Source organism: Lactuca sativa, chromosome 5, assembly GCF_002870075.4.
Source record: "Lactuca sativa cultivar Salinas chromosome 5, Lsat_Salinas_v11, whole genome shotgun sequence".
Classification (NCBI taxonomy): Eukaryota; Viridiplantae; Streptophyta; class Magnoliopsida; order Asterales; family Asteraceae; genus Lactuca; species Lactuca sativa.
This window is the reverse complement of record NC_056627.2, coordinates 50138039-50157815: the sequence shown is the minus strand read 5'-3', so window position 1 is coordinate 50157815 and position 19777 is coordinate 50138039. Positions and strand designations below refer to the sequence as shown.

Genomic DNA, 19777 nt, shown 5'->3' with positions numbered 1-19777 from the left:
TGTTGCTTCGGGTTTGAAGAAAGAAAATGGAAGAATTTGGTCATAAGAAGCCTTCTTGGGTGGATCTTGAACTTAGAGTTTTCTAGGATGATGATCATGAGTTCGTGTGAGGTTAGAAGAGATTTTTTATGAAATAAAGAGACTAGATTATGGATCTAAACATCAAATTACCTAGGATGATGATTCTTGTAGAAGAACCTCCTTGAAATGTTCTAAAATCTCGAAAATTTGAATGGAGAAGAGGATGTGCTTGAGAGTGTTTGGGATGAGAGTTTGAAGATGTGTGTGTGTGCTTGATGATCCTCGACCGAGAGTAGAAGAAGAGAGGGGAGAGAGAAGTGACGAAGTGATGGATGCATGGGGAGGAGGGAAATCTAGCATGGATATCCAATATGTAAAAATGATGTGTCTTCCTCCCATAATTCCCCATTTTTTCCTTTTATTCATTTTTCTTTTCTCATTGGGCCGAGTTGGGCTAAAAGAGAGGGAAGGAGTCATTTTTGGGCCCATGCTCGAATTTAGGAGGCTCAAATAAATTTTTTGGCCCATTGGGCCTCTAAGGCGTCTCACGGCCCATATGACTTAAAAAGGTTAGGTTTTATGACCTAATAAGGAATTTAAATTACTTATGGCCCAATAAGGCCCATTAAAAATAAACTAGTCCATTTTAGGCTTATAAGGCCCAAAAAGGTTAAGTCTCGTGAGAGTGGGTCCAATTAGAGCCCATTTAAGAGTTCTAAGCCCAAAATAGTCACATTGGAGGTTTATTGGCCCATTAGGCCCAATAAAGAAATCCTAGTCCATAATGGACTTAAACCGGGATTTCTAAGGTTTCCAACCTTTTGTTGACTATTTGAGTGTTTTGAATAGAGTGTTTGACGGAATTTTTGTTGTCATTGAATAAGCATCATACATTGCTTTCAAGTTTTAGTTGCAAGGTTATCCTTGTTTAATGTTTACAAAGCATTAAAATTCCTAGTTGTGACAATGGTCTTACCTTAAGGCCCAACCATTTATTCTAGTCCAAACATTTGGCATTCCGATGGTCCAATATCTCATAATCATCAAGGCCCAATTATGGCCCATTTATCTCCAAATTGGGCCCAAACCCTCACATGGGCCTTACCCTAAAGCCCATCCAAATATTATAGTACATATACTTGTTCTTGGATGGCCCATCAATAGCCTAATCACCAAAGCCCAATAGAAAGGTCCAACTCAAGGCCCAATGTCACAACTAGTATTTTAGGGCTAGGTTTTCCTATTCATGTACAAGATAATTCTTTGTGTAACTATGTAACGCTATGTTTAAATGTGAACCAAACTTCATTGTTATATCAGTTGATACATCCAAAACTTGAATCGAGTCGAAACTTCCTCGTGAAAGCTCTAAACCTAACCCAATAAGCTATATTCACTCAGCTTTAGGTTTTGACCTTGGATTCTCAGGTCAACCCTCTTAATGGACCAAAACTTCCTTATTGGGCCCTAATGGGCCGATAACCTCTCAACTTGGTTCTTTTGGGCCGAGAATCCACATTTGGGCCTAGTTGGGCCGAATTTAATTAAGCAATAGTATTTTGGGCCATAAGACTCTTCTTCGGCCTTATTGGATTGTAAACATCTTCCTTAGTGTCACACCCCCAAACCGGAACAACGGAAACGTTCGGGGGTGGATTACGTCATGTGTAGTATCACAACCATTGTATCATAGCAATCATAGTAAACACAGCCAAACATTGAATACATATATGAAAAAGGTTTACATCTGTTTAAGACTTGTTTGAATACATTAAAAGTGTAAATAAAATATAAAAATATGACTTTAGTTGCTCAAACTTCTCAAAACTCTAGGAGGTACCTGTCTACTAATTTCCTGAGAATACAAACAGTTTTGAAAGAGTATTAACATAAAGCTAGCGAGTTCATAAGCGATGTTTTGTAGTGAAAATCTGTCAATGAATTTGTAGAAATGTTTGTATGTTTCCAAGAAAATCCAATATTTTCTTAAGTAATGAAAAGTAGTCTTAAACCCTAAGACCAATTGTATGTTCGTTATTGAATTCTGTTCTCATGTCTGAAAATACTTGTATGTATGCCTTGTACCATCAACTATATCGTATTGTTTTGTATGAAAGTTCTTGTATGAAATCCCTGGCTACCACCAGTATTGCAAGCTAGTAATATATAGTAAGAAGACTCTAGCTAACACCAATATGTATAATAGTGTATTATATGAAAACCCTGGCTAACACCAGTATGTATAGTAGTTTTATTACTTAAAGAGTAAATTACACGATTCGTCCTTGGTCCATGTCTCAAATTGCACGTTTAGTCCTTATTTTCAAAAATTAACTCGGACCGCTCTTATTGATAAGAACCAGGAGAGGGAGAGGGAGAGGTGCAATCTTTTAGGCTCGATCCGAACCACACGGCTCGTACTCACCCGAACCTCCGCTTAGGTCCAGGGCCTAGGCTCTCATTCTACAGTTCGTTGAAAATTTCACACGATCACTTTATCTCTCTCTGAATCCCTCATATTCTCGACCTCCCTCGTTTTTCTCACCGATTCAAACACTAGTTCCGAAGTTAAAGCTTTACGATGTCCGATTTCCAGCTCCACCGACGTCTCTACTTCAATGTTCCAAGTAAGGGGTTGTTTGTTTACCTCTTAATTGAAAAATCAAGAGGTAACCTCTTAAAAATTTAGATTTAGGGTGTTTGATAGCATCTTATTTTATGCCACTTAAATTAAAAAGACAAAACTGCAAAAATTGGTCCCCGTGGTATGCAAAAATTTGGGGTTTTAGTCCAAACTACGATTTTTTTGGATTGGTGGTCCTTTTGAGCTAGTTTCATTGCGTTTTTGGTCCCTCTAAATAGTGAAATGACTGTAATACTCTTAGGTTATTTATTTTTCATTTCTTTCATTTTTTTTAAAATCTAAGTACTTATTTATTTATCTAACCAATTAAAAAAATAAAAGTCTCTCTCTCTCTCTCTCTCTCTCTCTCTCCGGGTCGTATACCCATTTCTTTCTTTTGTTCCCGATTTCAACGAACAAGAAGGGGCTGCTACCTCCGACAATCTGGAGATAGCCACCACACCACCTGCTAGCCTCCATTCGACCACCAAACTCCACCGTGAATCGCTACATCTCAGCCCACCATAAAACCATTCCAGCCTCACCCCATCTCTTTTTCTTTTGTGTTGATTTGAGAAACCCCAAACAAACCCCAATCCTTGCTCCTTTTTTCCTCTTCGATCACCCTTGTATTAGGAAGACGGAAGCAACGAAGCTATTGTGCAACCACTACTTGCCGCCGTTGCTGTGGTGGACAGTCCCCACCACCACCTGTCACCGCCCACGAATCCAGATGCAGGTATCCGGTGGGACGAATTTAAACCCAAAAGAAACTTGAACATACTTACTAATGGCAGCAAGGCGATGGTGGTGGACTGCAGTGGTGGTGGGATGTAATGGCGGTCGACGATAGCTCCGACTGCTTCATTTTCTTGCTGCTCCGGTGAGTTCGATGAGGGGTCAAGAGGAAGCAACGACTGATGACGACGGAGCTTCACAGTAACGGAGACGTGGTGGCACTGAGTGATGTAGGCGAGTGGTGGACTTCCGGCGGCTTCTGTTGCTTTGTTTACGGCTTACCCTCTACGGGGATTGGTGGTGACCGAATTCGGTGACTAGTGATGGTTGGAGTTCCCTGACAACAACAGCTTGGTGGTGGCGGTGATGACCGGAACTCCACAGCATTAGCGACGGTGGGTAGTCGTGGGTGGCTGCCCTTAGAGGTTCTTGTTCCCTTCTTTGTTTTATGAGCAGCAGGCCTTCAAGAGGAAGAGTGTAGAAGGATAAGGTTGAGAGAGAGAGAGAGAGAGAGAGAGAGAGAGAGAGAGAGAGAGAGAGAGAGAGAGAAGTGAGACCCAAATTGGGCAATTATTTTATTTTTCATTTAAATTAAATAGAAAAAACATAAAAAAATATATCAGAAGGGCATAATAGTATTTTCAGTTTACTGAGGGACCAAAAACACAAAGAACCTAGCTCAAAAGGACCACCAATCCAAAAAAGTCATGATTTACTAAAGGGATTGGCTAAAAAGACACCCTATATTGCAATATGGACAACCTAATTAATTTTTAAAAATTTTTTATTGGCTGAAATTGTATTGTTTTCCGGAAAAACTGATTATAAGCAGTTAATTATTGGTTGACTTTTTAAAAAGTGGTCAATGGGGTGTCAAAGGGGTGTCTTATTAGCAACACCCTTTACTAAAACCCCAAAATTTTACATAACACGGATATTTTTGCAATTTTGTCGGTTAAAAAACACCTCTTAATTTTTAATTTATCAGTGACTGCATCCGAAAAAATAACGTGTGTTTCCTGTTTTGCCCACAACGACGCAGCCTCTTTTTCCCCTCCCAACCATCAACGACGCCTCTCCTCCACTCCACACTGCTACAACTCCGATCCCCTCTCCTGCCGCCGCCGTCGGATTCGCCTGTGGCGCCTTCGTCTCCTGCTCCAGCTGCATCGCCTCCGGCATCATCTCCGGGTTTTCCCTTGATATTTCAGCCCCACTTTCCCTCTTCTCTTTCAATACACACGACGTTCCCTCATCCACTCCATCTTCGGAACCAGCCGGCCGGATCTTTCGCCAGTGCCGTCATCGCCGAAGCCTTCCAGGTCCCTCATCGACAACTCAACTTTTGGTAAGGATATTTTTCCCCTAAAACTCGATTATTCTGTTTCAATCCCAATCCCAAACAGCATTCAAGCACGATGGTGAAAGTAAGCATTTTGTGTCGCTCTCTCCATCAATTTTTTTGGCTTGATTTTGTCGATCCTACCCCTTGTGTTGTTGCCCCTGTTCATCAAAGTGATTGCTACTTGTTAGGTTATATTTCAATTTTGATCTGATGTGGTCTATATGCAGTTCATATGAGCTCACTAAGGCTTACAAGAAAGACCCCTAACCGCAGTTCATTGCTTTATCAGATAGTTAGTTGCATGTCTGCACCTGTGTCTTCCCTAATCAAATGTTACCAATTCATTTAATTACTTTGAGTGCAGATTTTAAATGTATTTTTGAACCTGACACATCATACATTGGTTTCTATTTGGTATTAAGTAATTCAGTGAAGCAGGGTCTTCTGAATTTTGAATAGTCAAGGTTTAGGAATTTGAGCCTGTCATGAGTTATTTCTCACAGAACCAGTTAGGTCACCTAAAATATTTAGTTGCTGAAGAGGAACGTCTCTTTCAAGCTATCTGTTGGCTTTACTATAGGATTATGCATGTGAATGTTACTATTGTATTGTATGCATGTGCTATTGCTGTTGTGATAAATATTGCTTGCAGATTTTTGATATCATGATCACATAATAAAATTGTCCAACATCTTACGTATATTATATATAGATAGTCACTGTATTTGGCTCCTTCAAAGATTTGACATAGGAGAATGAGCTATGTTATTTTTAAAAAATCTTAACCAACTAGAAATTGGGGATGTATCCTAATGACACCGTGATGCAAATGCAGTTAACTGTTGTTGTTCAAGCTGATAGATTCATCGTCACTGTGGCCCTTTTCTCTTTGAGTTAGTTGTTACTTATAACTGATGAAACTCTACCAATAAAGCTGAAAATTGATTAACAACCATTAGTTAGTCACCATTTGCTGGGGTTTAGATCCAAGCAGGAACCATAATTGTCAAAATCAGATATTTTGATTCATGAAACAAACAATCCAAACCCCATTGGCAATCATAATTTTGCTTAGTCTGCTGTTGCCTTGGCAAACATTCTTGTATCAACAAATCATATTAATAGATTTCTTTCCTTAATTGTGCTGTTTTTGTGTAGTTTTATTGATACAGAACTAAATAGTGCTTAGTAACCAGACAAATATGAAGATTTTTTTAATGATGACATTTGTTAAAGTTATAACGTATGACCATTGAGACATGACAAATAAAAGTGTATGCGGACAACAAGGACACCTAATAAAGAGCAGAGGAGCATATAGTAGGAAACATTCAAGGGGGTTTCATTGCCTTTTGTCTATGTAGACTTACTTAAAACTCTTTCTTTGTTTGGACTCATGGATTTGAATAAACAACTTACTAGTTAGTTACATCTAATTTGTTTTATAACATTATTCAACCTAGGCTCGGTTCTAAAAGAGAACGATCTGAAGTTGTTGGAACTTTTGGAGCAGCTTATTTGTATTTGTTTATCACTACAAGTTTTCTATAGAAGCTAATGTAGGATGGTTGAAACAGTAAAGAAAACACTTAATGTGGGATAGGAGAGTCGAAATTCCTTTTATAGTGCAAGCACATCCATTTCTGGTTTAAAAGTTCTCTAAAATATATCTCCAGAAAACTATCTAAGGAGGTTCTGATACATTTTTTTTCACATCCAGTAATCATTTGGATTAATATCTGTTCTTTAGCATGCTGTCTTTCTATATCTTTAGCTAACTGGTTGTCCATAACTTGAATTTTTTGTATGCAGGATATGTCAAAAGCTTGGTTGACTTGATGGAAGTGTGATATGAGATTACTTGATATATGCTGAAAACTATACACAATTGGGACCTCAAGGGACTGGATTTGTAACCAAAGGTGGTTGGGTTTTTATATTTTGTATACTTAGTTAAGAGCAATGATACCTAACCTTAATATTTGTGCTTAGAGTTCTTTTTTTCTTTGCCCCATTAGAGGTAAATATTATTATTTTTTTCTTTTTTTGAGTTAATATTCACATATATACTAGTCATAGAAATAACTAAAAAGCACAAGTAAAACAATCTCTTTTTTAATTTTTATCTAATATTTATTATCTTTGTTTTCCTTTAGGAAGAAACGGCCCAACCCAAATGCTTCGACATAATATTTTATTTGGGCCTGGCTTAGGTCCAACCATCGTCTCCTCCTTCGTCCCGGCATCCCCTCCCTAACTCCGTCGCAACAGCAGTCGTCGTCGTTAACGGGTAATCATACATCTCTTCCGCCACAGAGGAACACAACAACCTTTCATATCGATAAACTACAATGGCGCAATCACACGTTCCTTCTCTCATATTCAACTCTCTCGTCTTCTCTTCTACAAAAATCCCCAATTCCGAATAGAATCTCCCCCTTCGTTCCAGGTATCAATTCAAACTCTTGATAATCCTTTATAGCAAAAAGCATATGTTTTTCATGGTAAAATTGTTCAGTGATTTTGGATCGACTTTATCCTCGTTGTAAATTTATCCAGGTATCAAATTTCTTGAATTGCTAAACAAACCGTGAAATTGGGAGTAGAAAATACAAAGCGTATCCATCTCCAATGATTCTCTTTACAAGATTGACGTCGGTAAAAAGAACCACCGCCACCGCCACGTTCTCCATCGACACTGCTTTCAGAACCCTCAAAACCGCCATGACAGACCAGATGAGTAATGGCAAGATGGGTAATGGCAGGGCAAGAGACCACGAAACAAACGACGATTATTTTGCTACAATTCATCACATTTCCAACATTGTGCGCCGTGATATCTACTTAGAAAGAACCCTAAACAAAATGTGCATTTCCAGAATCGTCAATTCAGAGCTTGTTTATCGTGTACTCCGCAGCTGTTCCAATTCAGGTATCGAATCTTTCCGTTTCTTCAATTGGGTTCGAACCCAACACCCCCAATACGAACCTACCACCGTTGAATTTGAAGAACTCCTCAAAATCTTAGCCAAAACCCGCCATTGGGAGACCATGTGGAAGGTCGCACACCAGATGAAAACCCAAAAACTCCCAATTTCATCATCCGTTGTTTCTTTTATAATCGAGCATTATGGCAAAAACGGGCTTATCGATCAAGCTGTTGAGCTTTTTAACAAATGCAAGAACTTTAATTGCACCCAAACCACTGAAATACACAATTCCTTACTCTTTGCCCTTTGTGAAGTCAAGAATTTTCAAGGAGCATATGCTTTGGTTAGAAGAATGGTCCGTAAAGGAATAACCCCAGATAAAAAAACATACTCTATTTTAGTCAACGGGTGGTGCTCTGCTGGAAAGATGAAAGAAGCCCAAAGTTTTTTAGAAGAAATGAGTCAAAAGGGGTTCAATCCACCTGTTCGTGGTCGTGATCTTTTGATTGATGGCTTATTGAATGCTGGTTATCTTGAATCAGCAAAAGGGTTAGTGCGTAAAATGACAAAAGAGGGCTTCGTATGTGATGTCACCACATTTAATACATTATCAGAAGCTATATGCGAATGGGGTGAGATTGATTTCTGTATCGCTCTCTACCATGATGTTTGTAGATTAGGGTTATGTCCTGATATCGATACTTACAAGATCATGATCACTGCAACTTCAAAGATTGGGAAGATTGATGAGGCGTTTAGTGTTCTTTATAGATCAATTGAAGATGGGAATAAACCGTTCCCGAGTTTATATGCTCCGATTTTGAAAGGGCTTTTTAGGAATGGAAGGTTTGATGATGCGTTTAGTTTTTTTAGTGATATGAAGGTGAAAGGGCATCCACCAAATCGACCTGTTTATAGTATGATTTTGAAGATGTGTGTGCGTGGTGGGAGATATGTTGAAGCTGGTAATTATTTGATGGAGATGATTGAGTTTAAATTGTCACCAATGTCACGACATTTTGATATGGTGACTGATGGATTAAAGAATTGTGGGAAACATGATATGGCTAAGAAGATAGAGCAGTTGGAAATATCACTTCGGGGTATGTGATTGTGAGGTGTTACATTGGTTTTGTGATCATTCATACAATTGTTTTGTTTAGTTTTATATTGTATACCCCAATGATTAATTGCTTATCATTACCTTAGTGAAGTATGAGTTTCTATTTTCAGGCTTAAACATTGTGATGTAATTTTCGATATCATTGTCATATGTATCATTAAAGCCTTGTCCCTATAAAGATTGACGTCGATTTGTGTGGAAGAAAGGGAATTTTCTACAGTAAATGGTAAAACAAGTATTTTGCATTTGACTAGTAGAAGTCTTTGACTAAATAATAAATAAACCTTATCCAAGCCCTAACATGTAGGTTTATAACCTGTATTTAAGAATTTCAAATATAATAAGGGGCCCAAGAGGGGATATTAGGTTCATTAAGTCGGAGATTGGTAGGTGGATTCACTTTTGTTTTGGGAGGAGAAGTTGTTTCATAAACACTCGAAGCCTAAAGTAGTATGAAATTTCACATGATGAGAAAAAATGTGATGAGTGTGTGTGAGGCACATGGAGTAAGGAGGCGAGGCGTTGTTCATCATGCACAACGATGTGTGGGACTCAAGTGCACAACCGATGAGTTACACATCAAGCATGACATGATTTGTGTGGATGAAGTATAAGTTATTGATGTATTGATATTTAATATTTTACAATGATTTAAAATTAAATATTAATATATCGTTGACTAGGTTAGGGAAGCTTCAAGAACCTTTGATGACCGTTGACATTGATTACGAGACGTTCTTTTTCTCTGGTATGCTCAGTGTTAGATGCACTGATAAACAATCACTTAATGGCTTAGTTGGTTGTGAATGAAGACATGGTAAACACTCCACATGATTAAACCAAGTTAATTCAAATCCTACCCAAACCACAGAAGGACTGATCAGGAGAAAGGTCGTGATGTACTACAATGTCTTCGCATATCGTGCAAAGAGCGAGCCCCTCCCCTAAATCCTCGCATAGCCGGGGGGTTGGGAAACCCATTTTATTAATATATCTTCTTCTAGCTAATAAATTATAATTACCTCATCCAAACAAGTCATTTAAAAATATAAAACTCTCTGACTAGCTGCTGAAGCTCTACAGCTGGCGCAAACTCAACCCTGAATCTGGTCACGAAATCTGACCACGTCATAGCCTCGACGACTGGGGCTCCCAATGAGTCACCAACTGACTTCCACCAGTCTCTAGCTCTATCCCTCAGACACCCCGCAACAAAGCGGACCTTCGACCCTTCTGGGTAGAAGCTCGTCAAATGCGCAGACTCAATGTCTGCGATCCATTTCCTGACAGTAATGGGGTCCTTCACCATGTGAAAATTCGGCGCACCACTCCCTCTGAAGTCCTTAAAGGACAGTGAGCGCGTACCCGAAAATATGGAGCAAAAGTTTCAATGTGTACATAGAAGAATTTTTTTTTTTTTAAAAAAAAAAAATTTTGTATGCTAGAATTTATTTTCTTTATTTAAATTAAATTAAATTTAACGAAATCATCAAATTTCAGCAACTATACTAAAACCATTATCACAACCACCATTGTCTACCATTTTTGAAAACCATGACATTCAAAATATCAATAAAAACCATGTTCAAATTCAAATAAAATTAACAAAAAACAAAAAATAAAAAACAATCTTGTACAAAACAAACCAAAAAGAGCAAATAAAAAACAACAAAACCAATTTGAAAAATAGAAATAAATAGGATTTTTTTAGAGAAACAAGTTGAGAAAAATAACAAACTTTGGAAACTAAATATTAGAAATGTTTTTCAATTGTAAAATCTTTTTTTTTTTTTTAGATTTTCTATAAAATAAATAAATAAATACTTTTATTTCTTTTGTCTTATTTATACAAATTTCTCATATATATTATGTTCAAGAGAAGATATAAATAATAAAAATAATATTAAAAAAAGCAAACACAATCATAACGTCTTCCGTCAATTCGTTAGGGATTAAAGTTAGTTCGGTTTAAAACAGATATGTCGATTAGAAATACCGTTCTAAAAATATATTATTTTATGATTATTTCATAAAATTAATTTGAAAAACTAAAATAAAAAAAGTCCATATTCTACCTTATTTTGTTTTTGAAATGATGTATAGATACCCTCTTTCGAATTTCTTATTAATAACAACCAGGTGAGGGAGAGGGAGAGGTGCAATCTTTCAGGCTCGATCCGAACCACACGGTTCGTACTCACCCGAACCTCCGCTTAGGTCCAGGGCCTAGGCTCTCATTCTACAGTTCGTTGAAAATTTCACACGATCACTTTATCTCTCTCTGAATCCCTCATCTTCTCGACCTCCCCCGTTTTTCTCACCGATTCAAACCCTAGTTCCGAAGTTAAAGCTCTACGAAGCTCCGATTTTCAGCTCCACCGACGTCTCTGCTTCAATGTTCTAAGTAAGTTCGTACACATCTTTTTCATTTCCCTCAAAACCCTAATTTTTTTATCATCCAAAAAGCAAAAGCCTTTAATTTTACTTTTCGATGGTAACGCCTTTGGCCTGGTATTTTCTTCTTCTTTTCTGATTAAATAAACTGTTGATTTGAATGGAATTTCGGTGTGGAAAACGTTTAGCAAATTTGATCTTCTCACTATATTGTGCAGATTTTGCGTTTTAGTAAGGAATTTTGGGTTTTAAACGTGAATATCTTCAAGGGGTTTTCTTATTTATCCATGCAATGTATGTATATTCGTGTGTTTAGCCTGATTTTTAGCTGGTTAGTTGTGGTGACGACTGTGGCGGCTTGGTTAGTATTGTTTTTCGGAGTATATGCTTGCTTAACTTGCTTTTTGTTTTGATTAACTGTTGCTATTTGTGTTATGCCATAGAGTTTTGTGTGGGTGTGTTCTTTTGATAGTACCTAACTTCATATAACCTCCTTGGTTCCAAATATGGAGCTATAATATGACTTTTGATTGAATCTTGTGAAGCGTTGTTTATTGAAAGCTTCAGCTCTTTATATACCCACTAATGCTCAGTTAGCTACACTATACCAGTGTTTCTTTATCTAAGTGTAAGAGGCAAATGAATTTGGTAACAAGGCGTATATGACTGTGTGTTTTAGTTAAGAGCAATGATACCTAACCTTATAAAGCTGATATGAGCTCACTAAGGCCTACCAGAATGACCCCTAACCGCAGTCATTGCTTTAGCAGATAGTTTGTTGCATGTCTGCACCCGTGTCTTCCCTAATCAAATGTTACCAGTTCATTCAATTACTTTGAGTGTCAGATTTTAAATGTATTTTTGAACCTGACACATCATACATTGGTTTCTATTTGGTATTAAGTAATTCAGTGAAGCAGGGTCTTCTGAATTTTGAATAGTCAAAGTTGAGGAATTTGAGTCGTCATGAGTTATTTCTCACAGAAACAGTGAGGTCGCCGAGAATATTTAGTTAGTATTCACTTTCTGAAGAGGAACTTCTCTTTCAAGCTATTTGTTGGCTTTAGTATAGGATTACACATGTGAATGCTACTATTGTAAGGAACCAAGCATGTGCTATTGATGTTGTGCTAAATATTGCATGTAGATTTTTGATATCATGATCACATAATAAAATTGTCCAACATCTTACATATATTACATATAGATTACTTGAAGCACTGTATTTGGCGCCTTCAAAGATTTGACCTAGGAGAATGAGTTATGCTATTCTTAAAAGTCTTAACCAACTAGAAACTGGAGATGTATATTAATGACACCGTGATGCTAAAAAATAAGCTGCAATACATGTTAACTGTTGCTCAAGCTGATAGATTTATCGTTACTGTGGCCCTTTTCTCTTTGAGTTGGTTGTTATAACTGATGAAACTCTAACAATAAAGCTGAACCATAATCGTCAAAATCAGATATTTTGATTCATGAAACAAACAATCCAAACCCCATTGACAATCATAATCTTGCTTAGTCTGCTGTTGCCTTAGCAAACATTCTTGTATCAACGAATCATATTATATGATTCTATAATTTCGCTCTAGGTTTCTTTCCTTAGTTGTGCTGTTTTTGTGTAGTTTTATTGATACAGAACTAAATAGTGCTGAGTAACCAGACAGATATGAAGATTTTTTTTGTTAAAGTTATAACGTATTGACTATTGAGACATGACAAATAAAAGTGTATGCGGACAACAAGGACACCTAATAAAGAGCAGATGAGCATATAGTAGGAAACATTCAAGGGGGTTTCACTGCCTTTTGTCTATGTAGATTTACTTAAAACTCTTTGTTTGGACTCATGGATTCTAATAAACAACTTACTAATTAGTTGCATCTAATTTGTTTTGCAACATTATTCAACCTAGACTCAGTTCTAAAAGAGAACAATCTGAAGTTGTTGGAACTTTTGGAGCAGCTTATTTGTTTATCACCACAGGTTTTCTATAGAAGCTAATGTAGGATGATTCTAACAGTAAAGGAAACACTTAATGTGGGATAGGAGAGTCGAAAACTCGAAATTCCTTTTATAGTGCAAGCACATCCATTTCTGGTTTAAAATTTCTCTAAATTATATCTCCAGAAAACTATCTAAGGAGGTTCTGATACATTTTTGTCCACATCCAGTAATCATTTGGATTAATATCTGTTCTTGAGCATGCTGTCCTTGTATATCTATAGCTAACTGGTTATCCATAACTTGAATTTTTTGTATGCAGGATATGCCAAAAGCTTGGTTGACTTGATGGAAGTGTGACATGAGATTACTTCATATATGCTGAAAACTACACACAATTGGGACCTCAAGGGACTGGATTTGTAACCGAAGCTGGTTAGGTTTTTATATTTTGGATACTTGTTGAAGGTAAATCTACACGACACCTTGTTTTAGCCTCAAAACTTGGGGCCTGAATCATTAATGCCTGGCAACGGAGTTGGGGATAGGGTTCACAATTTCTTTGCACAAGACAACCTATCCCAGGGCCCACGTGGGGATGGGAATTGGCCTTTAAATGACAATCTGTGGGCTGGTAATCAGAAACAGTTTGGTGTCTCAGATTCGAGTCCAAGAAACTTCAATCCACAACAATCAGGTAAAACATAATTCACTCATAACTGCAAGCTTTTTGATGTTTACTTGACTTTTTATCCTCACTTTCTTTTCATGCATAAACAGAAACCGAGAGAGGACACGGAAGTCAACGTGTTGACCCTCATCTTTTCAACCTTACACAAACAAGGCCTGAGTTTGCTAAAAATTTGTCCCTCCACGAACAGTCAAACTCAAATGGCTACATGTATGGACGCCAAAACTTTCAAACACCACCAAATGAAGCAAATTTTCTGGGAGTGGAAACAGAGTATGGTCGAAACAATGTAAACCAAAGGGGCTTTCCATTCTATGAGTCACAACGGGAACCTGTTCCCGAAGAACCTCCAAAGAATCCATTTAGGTCAGAAGCTTCAGAAGCTCATAGTGGTTTTGACCTTTTTGGAGGTCAAGGTCAACATCAAATGAACAATCAATATCCAGGCTTTATGCAACCATTACAACAACAACAGCAGCAGCAGCAGCAGCAGCCTGGATTCGGTGACATACAGCAACTTCAACATCAACTGATGCTCAGGAAGATGCAAGAGCTTCAAAGACAAGAGCTACAAAGGCAAGAGGAGCTTCAAAGACAACAACAAAACTCATTAAATCAAGCTTCTCTCTTTGCAAGACAAGCTTCCGGAAGTCACATTAATGGCACTCCAACTTCTGATTGGGCTGAGGTGGCAGTTGGTAATGCCAACACAAACTGGTTGCAGCGTGGTTCTCCGCAGGTGCAGGGTGGACTTGCGTTTTCCCCTGAACAGGGTCAACCCCAGCGGTCAATGGGTTTTGTTCATCAACAAGTTGATCAGTCCTTGTATGGAGTACCTGTGTCCAGCTCACGGGCGCCTCTAAACCAATTTCCACATCAGCAACCACAAAATCCATTTCCTGGTAACCACTATGTAATTCCAGAACAGCAAGTTGTCCCTGGTAAAAGTTTATTTGGAAACACATCTGGACAAGGGCACATTCAGCAAGTAAAAGCCTCCTCACAGAATGTAGCACAGGATCTATTTGGGCCTGTAGTAGAGGATAAATCAGCAAGTGGTGAAGCTGCTTTAGATCCTGATGAGGAGAAGATCTTATTTGGTTCAGATGATACTAACATTTGGGAAGCTTTTGGTACTAGTAAAAACACAGGTGGAGGTGTCTCTAGTTTATTGGATGATAATAATGAGTTTGCAAGTGGTTTGCCTTCTTCTCTTCAGAGTGGTAGCTGGAGTGCTCTGATGCAATCTGCAGTAGCAGAAACGGTTAGCAGTGGTGCAGGTGTACAGGAAGAATGGCCTGATTTGAATTTTCAGAATCCTGAAGTTCCATTGGTCAAACAGAATGATATGAACGTGCCTAATCCTGGATCTGTTCCTCTCTCTGATGGTGGCAATATGAACAATAAGCATCGTGGAAACATGGGGTTTAAGAACAATCCATATGAGAACGATGAGAGATTAAATATGAATCATTCTAAACAGATGAATCAAAATACTTCAGGAGGAAGCAATTGGTTAAACCGTGGAGCTCAAGAAAGCCGGCTATATGAAAGCTCTCAGCAGCAGCAGCCAAATACCAAACAAAATCATTGGAATGCGAATGAGTCTGCTCCTCCACCTTCTAACACTGGTTTCAATATCAATGAGGATAACAGTTCACTGCAGCAATCTCATCAGAGCAATGATTGGAAGAGAGTGATGCAGAATGGAATGGGTCAAGGACAAGGTGAGGGTATATCTGGTATTAATTCCCGTGTTCATCCCAATGTTAACAGGGAGACTGTAAACAGAGGAGGTCTTGCTCCAAATTTAGGCAGCAACCAATTTTCTCCAAACAACAATCAACTTAATTACTGGAAACATGTTGATTCTAAATCTAGAGGAAGTGAGAACTCAGAGAGATCACAGGGTCGGGTGAACAAGGGCCCACAAGTGTCTGAATCATCGTTTAATAGCTCTGATAAGGAAGATTTAAAGATGCATGAGAGGGAGAACTCTAATGACAGTTACAGGTCAAGTTCATCTCACCTTCCTAATGCTCTTGGCCAAAGGGAGACTTTTTCATCAGATGCTGGTGACTCGAGATCAAAACAAAGTTTATCTAATCAGGGTAACCGAAAGCCTTCAGCTCAAAGAAAGTTTCAGTATCATCCAATGGGAAACTTAGATGAAGATGTTGGAATGCCCTATGGAAGAACACAAGCTGCCAATACAAAGGGCATCCCCCTTCAGCATTCTCAAGGAAATTTTGGACATGCCAAAATTGGTGGTCAAGGTCAACCCACTAAAGTTTTTGAAGTGGGAAAGGTGGTTTTTTGTATATATTCATACCTAATATTTCTCTCTCATGTGATATTTTCTAGTTAGATATGAACACCTTTTTTTTTTTTTTTTTTTTTTTTTTCTTTCAGGAGCTTGAAGGAGTCCCAAAAGGGTTACATGATATGCGCTTCAAGGGTATGATTCCTGGTCATGTGCCTGATCTTTTTGCTCCTCATGACAGATCAGATAAGGCATCTCAACCTAGGTATACTATTTGAGTCGCGGGTCTCTTTTTTCTTGATTTACTATAATAAAAAAGAAAGTACATGATCTTATAATGTCATTTTGATGGCTTTTGTTATTAAATTTAACAGTCAAAATATGCTGGAGCTTCTTCACAAGGTGGATCAATCAAGAGACCGTGGAATTGCAAGGCAAATGAACTCATTAGAACGCAATTTGTCATCTGAGATCCCTGAACCAGAAAATTCTGATGGATCTTTTGGAGGCCACCAAAGAAGTCAGTCATCCAACTCTCAGGGGATTGGTTTACAACTCGGACCTCCATCACAGAGGGCTATGCAGACCATTAAACCTAATTCTTTGAGTCAGGCCCAGGCCCAGGCTCAGGCCCAAGCTCAGGCTCAGGCTCAGGCTAATTCAAGAGGTAAGGGTCATGTGAATTTGTCCCCTTTTCCTCCTTTCCAAGAAGCATCACGTGGAGAATTCAAAAATGATAGAACAAGTATCTCGGGACAAAGTGCAAGTGAAAGCTCAGGGGGGCATAAGATGGGAACCAACTTCTCTGCAGCTCTGGGTACTGATTTTCCAAATTCAAGAAATCAGTTTCAAAACCAGACAAGGGGCACAAATCATTCTGGCAATGAAGGGCATCATCATACTCCTCAAATCAGGCAAGCAGATGAAGCCACCCGTGTCAGATCACTTAACTCGGGTCTTTATGAAAACTCTGCTTCACAGCCTTCAACAGGGGAGAAAGAGAAAGAGAAAGAGAAAGAGAAAGAGAAATTCCCTGCTGCTGCTGCTGCTGCTGCTCAGCCTCGTGGAAACTCTCAACAAACTGCATTCCCAAAAATGTTGCCCAATGCATGGGCCAATATCCCAACTCAACAACTTTTTTCAGCAGCCCAAGCTCGCAAAGCCCAAGCCCAAGCCCAAGGCCAATCAAATCTTTCCACATTGCACCCGTTAAATATAGTGGAATCGACATCTTCAGGTCAGCAGAATGTAGAGGAACAAAAGCAGCCAACAAAAGAATCCCCATCTGAAAAGGAAACGACAGATGTCAATGAGTCATCATCTCTTAACCCTACTGCATCTCAGAGGGATATTGAAGCTTTTGGTCGTTCTCTTAAACCAAATACTCTTTATTCTTTACCAAACCAAATGAAGGCTATGGACAATGACCAAAATACCCTCATATCAAAGAGACCGAAAGACGACAGTGGTCAGCATGTAGCTCCATGGTCAGGGCAACCAACAGTCCAAGATTCTGAGATTCCTGCAAAAGAAGTAGCATCTGCATCTGCATCTGATCAAAACGGGTCTCAAAGCATCCTTCCTGGTGTCAAAATTGAACACTCTCATGTAAATCCCCAAATGGCTCCATCCTGGTTTGATCAATACGGAACAGTGCTGAAAAGTGGTCAAATGATGTCACAAAGACCTGATGCTGTAAAGACTATGGAGGCACATGATAAGGAACAAGCAAGTGCTGCAGCTGATCCCAGCCAGGCTGTCGTTATCTCAAAACCCTTGATTCCTTCATCTTTTACACCCGAGCAATTTGCCTCCCCTCCATTGCAAACAAACATCAGTGTTCAAAATTCGGTTGCTTTGAGATCAAAGAAGCGCAAGTACTCTACACCTGAACTTCATCCTTGGCTCAAGGAGGTTTCAGGGGCTTCTAAAAGTCATCAAGACATATGGTACGTGTCAAAAGGGCATTCACGTCTTTCCTCTTTCATACAAGATTGTTTTCTTAACCTGTTTTTGATTTCTTTGATTGCAGTACTGCTTCAATGGAATGGTGTGGAGCAGCGAATCGGTTGATGGAAAAGGCGTGCTTTTTTTTTTTTTTTTTTTTTAATTTCTTTTGACTACTTGTATATATATTTTTTCTTTTGTAGTTTCTAATAATAAGTATATGGTGGTGACAGGTGGAAGATGATGGTGAAGTGATTGAAGACGTGCCAAGACAAAAGAGACGTATTATCTTATCAACACAGCTGATGCAGCAACTGTTTCCTCCTCCCCCAGCCACTATTCTGTCAACTGATGCTACTTTGAGTTATGAGAGTGTGGCTTTTTATGCGGCTCGAAAGGCTTTAGGAACTGCATGCAATTTAGTATCATCCGGAACAAGTTGTAATGATTCTCATGGTGGATCAAATTCGTAAGAAAGATCCTTGAGATGTTTTTTAAATCATTTAAGCTTTTTGCATTCTTGTATTTATATATATTGTATATTGTTTGGGCAAATGCAGCCTCTCTGATAAAAGCAAAGAATCTGAGAAAACCGAGGATCGTCGTCTTGAAGAAGCTGTGGAAGACTGCGTGAGTAAATCAAAAAGTCTAGAAAATGATTTTTCAAGGTAACTTTTTTTGATTTGCCTAAAAAAGAGTAAAGTAGTGCAGTTTAGGGTTTATAATATGGTAATGGTTATGGATTATTGATGATGTTTGTTTTTGTTGTGTGTGGTAGACTGGATAAGAGAGCATCAATCTTGGATTTAAGAGTGGAATGTCAAGATTTAGAGAAATTCAGCATCATCAATCGTTTTGCGAAATTCCATGGAAGGGGGGGACAAACGGATGCTGAAGGTTCATCATCAACTGCTGATGCAGCTGCAAATGCACCAAAACCTTCCCCTCAAAGATATGTTATTGCAGTCCAATTGCCAAAGAATCTTCCGGAAAGGGTACAATGCCTCTCACTATGATGATTGATTGGTAATGGTAATTGGTAAAAACATCAAGTTGCCCTTTTGCTACCCTCATCAGTTTTCTTGCACGTAATGTGCATGTGCATTACCAAAAAGTTATGGAAAAGGCAGGTGGAGGAGAAAGTGAGTAAAATAGGTTGGGCTTTAGGTTACTTACATATTCTTGAGAGAGAGAGAGAGATACAAGTGTGGGATTTCCTTTTGGGGTGGGGGGTAGATGTGGGAATGAACAGTTGAAGAAGAGCCAATTAGTTAGCAAAATTCCATTTATGAGTAGTAGATAAAATGTTCTAAATCTCAGAGGTTTAATGAATGAATGAATGAATGGATCAAGATCAGATATGTATTTTATGGGAATTTGTTGTCTGTTTCTGTTGGGTTCCCTAAATATTTTCACTCTTATTATTATCTTATTCGAAGCACACAAAAAAAAACTATGTTTTCGCCTCATTTGCCGGACTTATTTCGGTTCACTGTCAATCAGAAACAAAGGGTCAAATTCCAGTAAGCAAAATGCATCACTTCACAACGTTATAAGATGTTTTTTGGCCATTAAAGATTGTTCAGGGGTTTAACATGACATTTTATTAATATATTTCAATTGCTCATTGACCCTACAGTTTTTGTTATTTTGAATCAGCTCTGGTTTATATCGGTTCCAACTAGTAAAAATGGTTTATACGGTTTGAATATTTGGACCTTGTACGTTTTGCTGGCTTATAGTTGCTTAGAATTT

The 19777-nt window shown here is 38.4% G+C and overlaps 2 protein-coding genes across 4 annotated transcripts; both read left to right on the top strand.

Annotated features, from left to right (window-relative positions):
- Positions 1-4385: 4385 nt before the first annotated feature.
- On the top strand, positions 4386-8958 carry LOC111891083 (pentatricopeptide repeat-containing protein At5g18390, mitochondrial). Of its 2 annotated transcripts, none has more exons than XM_023887172.2 (4): positions 4386-4730; positions 6540-6649; positions 6884-7176; positions 7287-8958. In XM_023887172.2, exon 4 carries the CDS (start codon positions 7359-7361, stop codon positions 8766-8768), a length of 1410 nt encoding a protein of 469 aa, XP_023742940.1. In that variant the 5' UTR covers positions 4386-4730; positions 6540-6649; positions 6884-7176; positions 7287-7358; the 3' UTR covers positions 8769-8958. The 2 variants fall into 2 exon arrangements, with proteins under 2 accessions (XP_023742940.1, XP_023742941.1); XM_023887173.2 differs by having other exon boundaries at positions 6540-6747.
- Positions 8959-10944: 1986 nt separating this feature from the next.
- LOC111891080 (uncharacterized) lies at positions 10945-19398 on the top strand. 2 transcript variants are annotated; one of them, XM_042902416.2, is made up of 10 exons: positions 10945-11184; positions 11393-11535; positions 13444-13818; positions 13902-16120; positions 16225-16340; positions 16450-18024; positions 18108-18156; positions 18256-18491; positions 18583-18690; positions 18801-19398. In XM_042902416.2, the coding sequence occupies exons 3-10, from the start codon at positions 13644-13646 to the stop codon at positions 19036-19038; spliced, it is 4716 nt and encodes a 1571-aa protein (XP_042758350.1). In that variant the 5' UTR covers positions 10945-11184; positions 11393-11535; positions 13444-13643; the 3' UTR covers positions 19039-19398. The 2 variants fall into 2 exon arrangements, with proteins under 2 accessions (XP_042758350.1, XP_023742935.1); XM_023887167.3 differs by lacking the exon at positions 11393-11535.
- Positions 19399-19777: the final 379 nt, after the last annotated feature.

Coding starts and splice junctions, on each gene's coding strand:
- LOC111891080 (XM_023887167.3), top strand. CDS start 13,644: ATGCCTGGCAACGGAGTTGGGGATAGGGTTCACAATTTCTTTGCACAA. Junction 18,025..18,107: donor AAAAGTCATCAAGACATATG/GTACGTGTCAAA, acceptor CTTTGATTGCAG/TACTGCTTCAATGGAATGGT. Junction 18,157..18,255: donor CGAATCGGTTGATGGAAAAG/GCGTGCTTTTTT, acceptor TGGTGGTGACAG/GTGGAAGATGATGGTGAAGT.
- LOC111891083 (XM_023887172.2), top strand. CDS start 7,359: ATGATTCTCTTTACAAGATTGACGTCGGTAAAAAGAACCACCGCCACC.